The sequence below is a fragment of the Dromaius novaehollandiae genome, chromosome W, assembly GCF_036370855.1.
Source record: "Dromaius novaehollandiae isolate bDroNov1 chromosome W, bDroNov1.hap1, whole genome shotgun sequence".
Taxonomy (NCBI): domain Eukaryota; kingdom Metazoa; phylum Chordata; class Aves; order Casuariiformes; family Dromaiidae; genus Dromaius; species Dromaius novaehollandiae.
In genome coordinates this window covers 23,041,363-23,054,385 of record NC_088130.1, presented here as the reverse complement: position 1 = coordinate 23,054,385, position 13,023 = coordinate 23,041,363, and the positions used below count along the sequence as shown (strand labels likewise).

Sequence of the window (13,023 nt, the reverse complement as noted above, 5' to 3'; positions counted from 1 at the left end):
TATTTCCAGGTGTATCGGTTATGAATTTTCCTGTTGCCCTTTAGTAGGCAAGTAAAACCCAGAAAATGTTTTTTCACAGTGAGAATAGCGGCACCCTGTGGATTATGTTTGACTTTGCTTTGTAATGTTTCAAATATTACATGAAAATATCTCTGCCTGCCTCTCTCTGTTGTGTGCTGGTTGTAATAACACACCTGAAGATAAATGTAGCTCATGAAAGATGGAGGATTTTAGTCTAGAAACCTTGGCTATCTGGGTACAAGATGGAGTATATTTAGAGCAAGAATATGGCTCCAACTTAGACCTTCACTACATTGTGTCTCATTGTTTTCATTTTTCACAGAAAGCTATGAAGACTGCTCTGAGCTCAATATGTATTTTAAGGAGGCAGAGTAGAGGAGAAAAGTAGTAGCTCCAAGAGCAATAGCTTTGCTTGTAACTGTTCACTAAGGGACACAATTGCATGCCAAAGAAATCACTGACTCTGCTTTAGATCTTGTGGGAAAGGTGAACTCTGTTAAGTCTCTGCAGGGGCTGCTTGTGACTTCAGGACATTGCCTTGTGCAGTCGTCACCCAGCCGGGCGGCAGAAACCTCTCCCGAGCCTGCTGCACCACTGCCCTGGAAACTTCCCTCATGGATTTCTCTGGGGTGCTGTGCTGAACAAAAAGTAAGCTGTTTTAAATAACTGTAGAAATGAAAGTCTCTGCTGTATTAGTATGCTGCTAATAATCATATGGCTCATGTTTATCCACTGGGAGCTTTCAAACCTCTTCTGCTCACAGAGAGTTGTGTCAGAAGATCAGAAGCATAGAATAGGAACTGCTGTTCATAACTACCACTCAGTGAAGATTGTTTCCATCTGGGTATGTGAATTTGGAACAAAAACAGTTAAAATAAATTTTAAAAGTTTTCCAGGTTTCAAAACATTCATGTATATTTGCTAAGAAGCAATTGTTGAAAAATTCTAGCTCACATCTTGCCTTGAATCAAGCATTAATTATAGTATATCTTAAAGGAAACTAAACAGTATTAGTACTAGTATTAACTTTATTATATTGGTATTAAAAGGCAGAAATTAATTTAATTAATAGCTTATTCTGACTTTTTCAAAAGTTCATTTAGGCAGTGGAACTGCATTCTTATGCTGGAATAAGCTAGTACTAATCAGTTAAGAACAAATTCCATCATTCTGAAGCTCATGTAATGGTCTTTAGATACATGTAATATTATCATTATTGTACATATGTAGATTTTCGTGTGCTTCTTCAGTATATTATGTATTTTAGAATTATATAACTATATAAACATATTTAAATATATACAAATATTTTCTTATCTAACAATATAAATATATTTTTAAATATGCACCATAATAAAATATTAACATATAAAAATCCTCATATTTTTCGTATGAAAATAACAGCATATAATAGTGCTGCTCGGATATCAGGTTGCTAAAGCTTCAGTCACTAGTTTGAGTTTAGGAATAGATCTGGCATATAAAAACAGTCTAGTCAAAAAAGAAATACATGCCTCATAATTTTATCTGTCTTTGTATAATCTGATAGAGATGATGGATCATTTAGAAGACATCATATCTCAAGTAGCAAGCTGCAGAGAGCTGGACAGTGAGATGTCTCTTTCTTTTCCTGCACCTGTCTCTTCACCTTCAAGAGCCACAAACGCTATATGTGCCAGTTTATCACAAACTGATGACAAAGAGGGTAAATGGAATATATTTGTGTGTATGTGCTCACACGTGCATGAATATGCATGGTTCTGTACATGTGTACATGTGTGACCATGCAGGTATGCAAAGATGTTTATCCTTTATTTTCTGAGAGGCTGTACCACACTATGGCTTTAGCTTTGCCTCTCTGATATCAGTAGGTGCTTAGGGACAAATTCAAAAGGGCTTGACTACTTAAATATGAATTTTGCAATGCTTGACTTTTAGCTATCTGTCCCTTTTACTGGAATTCAGAAATCTGAATGTAGTGTTCTCAGTGGGATCCACAGAAACCAGCTTATAGAGGGGGGGACTAATGAGAAAGTGATGTAGGGAAAGATGTGAAATTCCTGCTTTCAAGTTTCTCCTCTGCCAAAGGGAATTCAAAGCTATTTCGAAGAAAACTGACCCACCAATAGGCTTCAAACTCTTTCAGGCTGCTGGAGAATGCTCTCCTTTTGATAAAATACCACAGGTCACATGACATGCGTTGCTGTGTTAGTCTTATGTCAGTGCGATGTGAGTGCGTCCACGTGGAAGGCAGAGAGCAGTCTGTGCTGCAGCTGTGAGGCTGTGGATGGGAGTGGGCATCTGCATGCCCTATAGGTGATAGAAAACTGATGGACATCACTTGGCCATGACTATGATGGACAATGACTGAAATCTTTCAGATCCATACAGAGCAGAAAAGTCCTGAGTATGACCAAGTGAAGAGACCATAATGAACCAAACTGATCTGGGTCTCTAGTAGTGCTTCAGGTAGTGCTTTGCCAATCTAGACTCTTGATATTTAGAAATCTGGTATGTATTATGTAAGTGCGGTTCTGAATAAGGTTCCTGCTAGCCACTGAGTGTCCATTATATAGTGAATAATATGCAAGGGTGTAGTATGATTTCAGGATGCTCTGTGTACTCCTTTTCTGCTTGTGCGGAGGGCTGCAATGAGACCAAATTCTGCCCAACTCCCCGTATCAGTCCTACTGTACATTGGCAGCCGACTGCGGTGACCAGATTTGGAGGGGTCTCCGTGGCACCTTTGAGTGTCTGTGTTAGCCATGACATTTGGGCAAAAGTCTGCCACAACTGTCACGACTGTGAGGCAATGAAATAATGACAAAGGTGGCCATTGTTTGCACTCTGGAGTTTTTTTACACTATTGTTTTACTGATTCTTTGTAAACCAACCTTAAAATCACTGCAGTGTTTTTCCCAGCCTTATGTCATGATGTGCCCCTCTTAGTATCACTCTAGTGATAAGTACTTTATTGAGAAGAATTTGAAACAGTGACTTGGCTCTGTGTTGCTAGGCACCAAATTTTCAATGTTCTGCAGAGCTCAAACAACAGAAATCCTAGGTAATGGATTTTGTTCCAGAACCACAGACCTGGTCTTGGTCATGCAGTACAAACAATGTCTTGATGAGTGAGGTGTGCTTAAAGCACCCAGAGACATATAAAGGGTATTAATTGGACTGAGTTTTGGAGGAATTTTGTTTGTATAGGTAAAAATAGGGCATATCTGGAACTTATTGCTCAGAACCAGATCATTCTGTGAAATACTTCCTGCAATATCTTTTTGTTGTAATATTTACGTTGTGGTAATATCTGAGGTGCTTATTTCATATCGCACACCCAATGTATGCTAATTTTGCACCCACATTTCAGGGTTTTGCCTTAGTGAAACAAGAACTGAGTAGTGTCTGCAAACAAACATTATTTCTCAGATATATTTAAGTGATGCTACCATTTCAGAGCGAGCAATTGATGGTCAAACTGTGGCTGCAATGAAGGCAATACCAACAGTACTAGAGCAAGAAATCCCAGAGCAGCTTGACAGACAAAGGTAAGAAAGCAATGGGAGAGAGGGCAGAGAAAAGAGAAAGGTTGGTGAGTGTACATGTGTGCGAATGAGAGGAAAAAAGATCCTTTTATTTTGTTTTTCTTCTTTGACAGTTATCTATCAGATTAACCTTTTATGCAAAAAAGTGACTGCAGCAAGTGACTAGAGATGCCTGAACTTGTTTTAAACTGACTGCACTGAATATCTAGCAGCTTGGCTGCATCATTATAGAGTTTAGTGGGGAATAATTTGCCTTAATGAGTATGTCTCTTTTAGGTACTAATAAATACCTAGTGTTTTTATCAGTAGTACTGACAGGTACATATTGCTAATACTTACTGATACCAATACTGTATTTCAGTTTTGAGCTGTTAGGTTTTCTGTCAAAGGCTTAGGAGCCAACTCCAGTCCTTTAGGATGGTAGAACTATATAGCAGGAAATTTAATGAAGTGAATATTATGGAAATACTGCATTGTCTTTACCTTTCAAGGGGATTTGTGAAAGGAAGGAATGATTTTGGCCTCTAAAATTAACCTTAGGTTAAATTCTGAAGTCTGGCAGTATAACATTTCAGTAACTGTGTTACATCCTGTCTGCAGGTCAGTGCTGGATGGAGCTGTCAGCAGTTCAAGACCTTGTATAAATGGGTTCTTTGAACATTAAAAAAAGTCTGAAAATGATGCAGAAGGTATAGATGAGCTTTTAGGTGTTAGGTCAAATCCACTTTTATTTAATTTTGAATGTACAAAGATGATGAAGTTCAAAAAACCAATCCAAATATTCCAAAAATGGTGTGCAGGATATGTTGTCTTTTCAAAGTATGTGTTATATCTCAATGTAGAAGATATTTTATCATTTACAAGTATGTATAACTTTGTGCTGTGTGGCATGCCGGAGGTATCTAACTGAGAGGCTGGCTAGGCTACTGTATGTGTGTTTGAAAGCTTAAATGAAGTTTCCTAAACTGTCTAATGTGTAAGCCTACTTTTTGAAGAAATATTATCACTTTGGATTTTTATATATCTGTTGTATAAACCTAACAGCCGCTTTGTGACCTTCCAGCAATTGTTTTAGAAATGGAAACAATACTTATAAACTTTCTATCTTAAATGTTCTGTCTGAAAATTTCCTGATAAATAATAAAACTACAGAAGCATTACTACCTTCCTTCCTTCATAATCTCACCTATTTTTTGAACACATTATTCTATGGACAAAATCTTGCGCTATGTAATATTTCACCATCTCACTAATTTGGTTATCAAAATAAATATTACTGTATTCTATTCTGGACATTACAACTGGAAGAGGTCTATATACTTGTAAATAACAGTTTGTGGCTGGAGTTGAGAGTAGTCCATCATTCAAGTCTTGAACTTTGGTTTTAGGAAAGGTAACAAAGAACTGAATGAAAGAGATGGAAGTTTCACCAGAACCTCTGTTCATGCAAAGCACAGAAACATTTTAGAAATGTTAGAAACACAGAATCAGCTTTTCTTTTTAGAATAGTGTATGGTACAGAAAACTTCTGAAGGTGTTAAAAAAAAAAAAAAAAAAAAACACTCCTTAAAACTCTGGTAGCTTGAGAAGTCTTGTCTTCATTTAAAAAATGCCTCCACAGAAATTTTACTCAGTAGAAGACTACACCTCAGAAATTTCAAGAGGAAAGAATTTATCTTGCAGAAGTAAAATGTAAATAGCTGCTTAACAGAATATTATTTTATCTGTAGACTCATTCCTTCTTTACTGTATGCTTCACCATAACCATAGTTTTATAAACATTAGTGTATTTCTTTATGAATAATAATATTCTGTTCATAATCCCTTGCAGAGAATAGAGACTACAGCTTTATCAGTATCCTTTTCCTGTATGTATCAAGATGTTAAAGAAATATTTTTGCTCTCGAAATGAGAGCTCTTTTTTTTCTTTTCTTTTCCCCTAGACTTATACATGAGACAGGCATACCTGCTTTGAAGCATATTTTGGAAGATATACAGCTGAAAGGACCAGGACATGAGGTAACTTTTAGAATTCTGATTGTACTCTTGCTGGTTAGACTGTGGAAAAGGCTGTGATGAAATGAGCCTGGGAGTATGTGGGCACTTGTGAAGTCCTTAACAGGTAAGTGCTGTTTTTCTTGTCAGGTGAGTGTTTGACCCTGGACTTAGCTCAGGCTTGTCACTTTGCTTGATCTCCTTGCAGTGGACAGTGATCTAGGAACATTTTCCATAGTCAGTTCAGGGCCCTCCATACATCCCTCAGGTAGCTCTGGACATGCTTGTGTACTAACAATTTTCATTTTCATCTGGTGCGCTGCTTAGACTAATACATCCCATTGGAGATAGCACCTTGTGCAAGCCTCTATACTGATGCGCCTAAGCTGTTTTACATCTAAACAACACTTGAAGGTGTAGTTCAGACATACTTTGAACAGCCTTATATTAGCCTCTTCTAAACCATGATCAAGAGCATGGCCAGGAGAAAGAAGGTATGGGGTCACCCACTGTAACAGTGTCCTGCAAAGGCAGAGTTGAATGACTTTGGTTTAATGTTTGCTACTAAGTACAGGTCATTTTATACCTACAAGTCAACACGCAGATATTCACACTGACTTTATTACCTGTTAGATGCTTTAGACAGCAGTGTTGATTGTGAGGTGATATCATCTCTGGAATTGCCTAGAGTTGCTTTTTCATAGCTTTGACTCCTTTTTCCTGGAAAGACCCACAGAAGGTGTCTCCTTTGACCAAAAACTTGTGATTTGCATTTCCTTACAGATGCATGTGCTTAAACACATCAGTGTGTGGTGTGGCTGCATTGCTCTTGAGACAATACAACGAACTGTAGAATAAAACACTGTGAAACTGTTTCTCTCCTATAATGTGCTTAACATAACACACATTAATAGACGTCACATCAGCTCCTGCATTTTTCAAATGTTGAAATGTAAAAATAGTTTGTCATTTCTAAATCAGTTAATATTCACTTAATTTAAAGTGATCTTCATAATTAGTAAAGTAAACATTAACACTTCTCAACAAAGTGAAGGGCATTTTGTTTCTTATATGGAAGAAAGTAAATGTAGCTCAGTTTCCAGTGGGATGAGAGGGTAGACTGCATCATAAAAAAGAAAAAAATGTATAAATAAAACCCAAAGCTAACTAAAAATGCTATAAATGCCCACTGAACTTCTGTGTGATTGCTCTCCAGTCTGAGACACACTGAAGCTTCTATGGCATATGTATTGCACTCAACACCGTAGGGATTTTGCTATCAGGACTGCATCTAATTACCTTATTGATTTCTCTCTTTTTAAATATCCATTTGTGCAGCAGCAGAAGAGACTGTGCAGAACACAGACGCGTCTGCAGTGTCTCAGGGTTGCAGGCGATGTCTGCATGAGTCCTGTGCAATCCTATTTCCTCATACCCTTTACAATACAGCCGTTCCGCTGCGCTGCATTCAGGGCAGAGGGCAGCATTTCCACCATGTTAAAAATTGTGAATGCACAACTCCATAATGGAAACGAGCATCCAGGACTTGACTTAAAGCAGAATGGTGGTAACAAATAACCAACTGCATATAACTGGACTTCAGGCTATGGAATTACATTGGAAAGAGTGTGGCAACATTTCCCACTTTCAGTTTTCTAGCCTGGTGAGACTTTTTTCTTTTTTGCTTTTTTTTTTTAATTCCCAACTCTGCCAGAAAATGTAGCTGAAAATACAGCTTGCACTAAATTTGAAGAACATCCTTCTAGTGAGGAAGACTAATAACCTGTTTAAACTCGATTTGCAATTTAAAAGAAGTAATTCCACAACATGCTTTCCTTAAGGAAGTAAATAAGGCGGCACTAAGTCTTTAAGAAGGGTTAATTAAAACCTCCACTCTTAAATGGAGCAAAGTCTGTTTCGTGCTACTATTTAAACTCAGAGCTAAGGATACAAGGGATCTCTGATGATTCCCAGTACAAGCTAGTAGGTCGGTGTTCAGTGCCAGGCAGCATATAGAATTCCACTGACTGTGGACCTGAGTGGCAAATTTGCTTCTGTTTGCTACGTATAAAGGGCTGATTGATTTGAAGATTAGTTTTATGAGGCTCTGAACATCTTCATATTGTGCTCCAAACACTGAGGATGGATTTGTGTAAAAGGGCATAATTTACTATTTAGCTTCTGGTTTTCTGTAAAAACAGATTGTATTAAAAAAATTAAGCATAACTTGGAGAATTCTTAACAGCCAATTTGCATAGTCGCTCAGTGAGTTTGCCCCATATATATCTCTTTTCTGTGTTTTCTAGAATGTTAAATTATCAATGTATCAGCCTCAGGATTTTTGTAGGAACATTGTGTATTAAGCTTTTTCCTTGAATACTTCTGCAACCAACCCTCAGTTTCCTTTGCTGCCATATGCTAATGTGATCTGCCTTATCAAGAGGTCACAGTGAACTGGAAAGTTTAATTCTTTTTTTCTTACAAGGTACTAAAACCTGCCAGAGAAGAGCTCTGTTCCTCTACAGAGTTCAGAAAGGTTTTGTTTTACATGGTGAAGTGAACTTAATCATTTAAATACCTTACTTACAGAAATCAGATTTAACTTTAAACAATGCTCTTCATTTCTTTGATTTTTTTTCCTTACAGTGGAGTCTAAATGCTAAAATGTCAACATTAACTTCATATTCAACATTGAAAACCAGATTTTTTGGAAAACTCTAGTGCTTATTTGTGTCACCTCAAGCAAATATATTAATATATATGCCATTTGTACATGTCAGATCTAATATTTGAACAGGAGAAATTATAGTTTCATACTAGAATTTGATTAACAAAATTGTTTCCCATGACTGTTCTGAGAGTAAGCAGTTCTTCTAGAGTACATGAACAGAGGGTAGAGGTTCATCTGTTGCCATCATGTTAATAAAAATTACTTTGTAGGACTGGAGTTGTTTCTTGGTAGGATTCACCTTCATATCTATTCTTTTTTCTTTATGCATAATGTAACAGGCTGAAGACCTGCAATTGTTGCTGCAGAAGATTGAATGCTGGGCCCAAAGCATTTTCCCAGAAATGAAATTTGAAGATTTTATTAGCAAACTTGAAGAATTTGAAGTGACAGATTGGATTTAGGTGCAACAGAAACTTTAGGCTATTTAGTTATTTTCCAAAATGTACTTGTAATATGGGGGGAATTGTTTTAAAGAAGTGATATTGGAAAATTTTGAATGAAAAAACAAGTCGTTTTTTCCTCCAGTGATGATAATCCATTATATTAATTCCTACTAAATGGTCTGCTGGCTTACATGATACTGTCCCTAAATAAATATGGATTTTAGCTGAACTGTGGAATGCAGTTGTCTAAAATGTAACCTCAGAGTCACTCTTCTAGATTGAGAGGCTCAAAATAAAAACTTACCAAAAAGACTGTTGAAATTTTGATCATCTGTTGTTTTGTATTCTGCATGTAGTTAGTTACTGTTTAAGCAGCTATTTCCTTCAAAATGATACCTTTCTGTGTCAGGACTCTGAATTCAAAAGCAAATTTTAAATCCATCAATGCTGCACTGATGAAGGAGAGAAATTCTCTGCAGAAATGTTGCCCATGTATTCATTGTCTTTGGTTCTTATGACCTTGAAGCAAATTATTGTGGACTTTTGGAGCTTATGGATAGTGATTTCTGTAACACTACTTTCAGCAGTATGTACAAACATGGTAAAGCGTATCTGATTGATTATGTTGGTGGCTGTGTGCTTTTTATGCCTTTATTGTTCCAAGGGGTATAACTAGGTTGGTTATATAAGCTCTGAACAGTTTCTCTCTTATGCAAGTCTTCTGTGCTTGTATTGACTTGACTGTTCTGTACAACACAAACTGGTTTACAATCTAGCAGAGAAAAATAAAAAATCGAGTACGTTGAAAGATGTTCAGTTTCCAAAAATGGATGCATGACTTTTAGCATGTAAAACCAGAGTACTGAACTTGAGTTGAACTGAACTCATTTTTTTGCATTAAACAGGTTTCAGAGACTGAATAGCCAGTCAACAGGAAGATAATTCTAGTCAACTTTTTTCCCCAAACCTCTCATTATAAATAGTTTTTGTACAGCTATAAAGCTTGCTGTAATGCTTGAATGGTTTGTGGTGGTAGCTCAGCAGAACCTGGTACCTTGCTGATTTGAATGCTTTGGGACTGTATTGCCATTTAGAGTGGAGAAACTTCATTATACTGCATTATACTGCATATTCTTCAAATGCATTGTCTAGCTTTTTAAGTGACAATGACTTTTTAGCTTGAGACAAAGAAAAGAAACAGAAACATCAAAACATTTTTGCTAAAGATGAAATGTTTGAAGAATTGGCAACACAGCTAATGCTGAACTGTTCAGATTAGCTGTTTATTTTATTCTGTCTATCGCTGCCTGCCTTTTACTGGAGATAAATGCAGTATTACATTGATATATTTTGAGTATCTTTACTTGTCATCTATACTTGACTGTATTTTGGAGTGATATGAAGAAACCACTTTCTGGCTTCTGTCCCCAGCCTTGATGCTCTCCTCGGAGCTGCTGTTAACAGGTGGAAAGGCTGCATCATTTATGAGGGTGATCTGAATTGCTCAGAGCTCGTTGTTCAGAAGGTCCAAGGCAGAGATAGTGAGAAGGTGAGGAAGGGGCCATGCCCGTGGGGAGCATCCCCGCACACAGCATGGGGAGAGGCTGATGTAAGGTGCCAGTGTCCCTGAACGGTGCTGCTTCTGATTGATGTATAGCACCTCTCCTGGGCAGTACTGTTTCTGCATACTGGAAAGTTACAGAACCAAATCTTGTTTTAAAAAGAAAAAGCATTGCCATTAGGTTGCTGGAGTATTTTATAAATAGAAAGCATCTCTGTCAATAAGCCTTAAGGTGTTGTTACAGCTGTTCTTTACATCAGTTAGTAAAAAGGTTGAGGTCTGCCCAGAAGTATACATGACAACTTACTTTTCATCCTGAGATTTCAGAGCAGAGGACTAACTCGAGCCAAAATCAGAGCTCTGGGGAGAGAGGGATATTTGTGATGGTGTAACAGTGTGATCTGGTACTAGTAAGTAGAGGACCAGGATTCAAGACTTCTGTGGTCTGTTTTAAGCTCTGTCAGTCACATAGCCAGTCTGAGCCTTGGTTTACCCATCTATATAAGAAATACAAATATCTCAAGACTTAGTGAATTAATGCTTAGAAGGAGCTGAGAATTTTTAAATGAATGATGTTATAAAAAAGTAAAGAGTAATTTTAGAGATCTGTATTTAAGGTAATTTTATTTGTCCTTTTATTGGCGGTAAGATAAACAATCCTGGGTTTTCCTATTACATTTCTGTAAATAGTGCAAGCGGGGTAATGTTATTGTTTTACTAAAGAGGATCATTGCAACATAAAGGTAATTTTTGCATATAGTAAATATTGTACACCTTCAAAAGCAGATACTGTAAGTTATGTCTTATTTCAGCTAATATGTTTTGATGGGATGATCTTAAAGACTGCTTGTATCTATTGTATGTATGTTGCTGTGCTTGGAATATTAAATAGTTGTCTGTTGGCAATACCAGGTATTTTTTCCACCTGGTTGTGTCCCTGGATGTTATTCAAGGTCAGCATTGTGAAGTGAAGAAAGTTTGTTTTCAAGGTAAATGTATAAAGTATTTTAACTCTCAACACATCAGAAAAAAGTCTGAGTTCTGATACTAAATGTCTTTATTTTTTGCCTAGGTCTCCAATTATAGGTAGTTCAGTTTGCATACTTACATTTTTTATAATTGCTTCAATTACAGATTTATTTGAAAACCAGTCATGGTATGTCCTCAAATCCACACCAAAAGGAAAGGGAAAGATTTCTTAAGAAAAAAGGTAGAATATTATGGCAAAAACAGAAGTCAGTGATTTTTTTAATTGTCATCCTTCTCTCTGATAACACACCATTATCACATATCATAGCAGCGTTCCCACTGTTGGTCATGCACAGAACTAGGTCCAAAATACATGTTATAAAATTTTGAAGAGTGGTTGAAAATATTACTTGTCTTGAAATGCAGCACAGATGTCTTGGAAGAATCTGACAGTTCAAAAACCACTCTTGTGTTTTCTCTTTCATATTATTTTGCTCATTTGTTTATCCTTCCTTGTTCTGTTTAGTGTTTTGGCTTTTTGGATTACTGTTGTTCTGTTTTTTTTCCATTTGCTTTCTGACTCAGTCCCTGCCTTCCTTTCCTTTTTTACTTCTGTTCTCCTATCTCCATTCCCCAGAACCTTTTATTTCCAAGTCCATAGTGAGCCTACGATCATCCCTCCATTTCATCTTTTCCTTCTGAAGGCCAAAGCACAAACAGGAGAAGACAGCCCGATTTCAGTGATCCCCTTTTTTCAGTTGTTCCCTTCCCTGTTCCTATGGGTTGAAGGCAAACAACACTTCCATTATTATCTGAAAACAGCATATATTTGAACCACTCAGGGAATACAGCAGCATTGCTCTGAGCTCTTGCTCCATCAAAATTAAGGAATGACGAAAGCACTTCAACCTCATAGTCACACCATTTTTCTCCTTCAGACCTAATTTTCCTAGCAAGAATATCTCATCCTGAAATCCTAACCATGTGAAATTATGTACGTGATCTGGACCATGAGCGCAGTGTTTGTGTTCTAATGCAATTTGCTGTATATCAGCTGGATCAGTCATGTTTTTTCCACATCTTAATATTTTCAGGTCAAATAATTAGGCTGACAGAGTGCTAAAAGTCATCTCAGACTGGAAAATATAGGCTAGTTATATCTATAGATAACACTTTCTGTGGTGTTCTATTTATCTCTGTGTAATTCTTTTTCTCAGTAGACAGTGTTCAGTACCCTTCTCTGGACCTGTGCTCTTCCTGTCGAAGCTTTGCTTCTACTCAGTATCACTTAGATGTGTTCATAACCTCCCATGTTGTGTTATGGGGGTGCTCAAAGAACTTGACATGCTGACGTAGTCGAAGACCATCCCCTCTGAATTCTGCTCAGTATCTGGGATCCAGATATTTCACATAACAATTAAAAACTTTTCCATAGGCTCAAAGAGAAACTAGGTCATTATACAGTTAATTTTTTTAAGGAGTCAGAGAATGTGGCTGACTTTTATTTATTTTAAAATATTACTTAAATGGAGAAATATTCATGCTTATATAGAAGTTTTATGGACCATATATGGACATCATAATATTTAAAAACATTTAGTGTCTTGAAATTAGGCCTTGGAGGCTGAATTGAAAGGTTCTGTAAATGCAGAGCATTCATGATACCAGCAGAGTGCAGACATAATAAGTCTCGTACTTTGTCCTATAGCATCTCAGAATCATTAATAGTGCTCAGGCTTCATTAACAAGTCAGGTATTTTTGTCATCTAACAGTATTCAAGATACGTAGCTTCTGCTACAGTCAGAACAGGTATT

At 37.0% G+C, this 13,023-nt stretch overlaps 1 protein-coding gene across 7 annotated transcripts in view; it reads left to right on the top strand.

The window, feature by feature from the left end:
- Nucleotides 1-11,163, top strand: part of LOC135323534 (TIMELESS-interacting protein-like) — a 43,017-nt gene extending 31,854 nt beyond the window's left edge. For 4 of the 7 annotated variants that reach the window (XR_010385536.1, XR_010385538.1, XR_010385539.1 and 1 more), the window contains 6 exons: nt 523-669; nt 1,571-1,726; nt 3,482-3,572; nt 5,513-5,588; nt 6,903-7,227; nt 8,574-11,163. Coding sequence is in view for 1 of the 7 variants with exons in the window: in XM_064499893.1 (XP_064355963.1) it covers nt 1,573-1,726; nt 3,482-3,572; nt 5,513-5,588; nt 8,574-8,696 (444 nt within the window). In the remaining 6 variants the exon portion in view is untranslated. The remainder of the gene's footprint in view (nt 1-522; nt 670-1,570; nt 1,727-3,481; nt 3,573-5,512; nt 5,589-6,902; nt 7,228-8,573) is intronic. The other 3 variants (XR_010385541.1, XR_010385540.1, XM_064499893.1) reach the window with 3 other exon arrangements.
- The last annotated feature ends 1,860 nt before the right edge of the window (nt 11,164-13,023 follow it).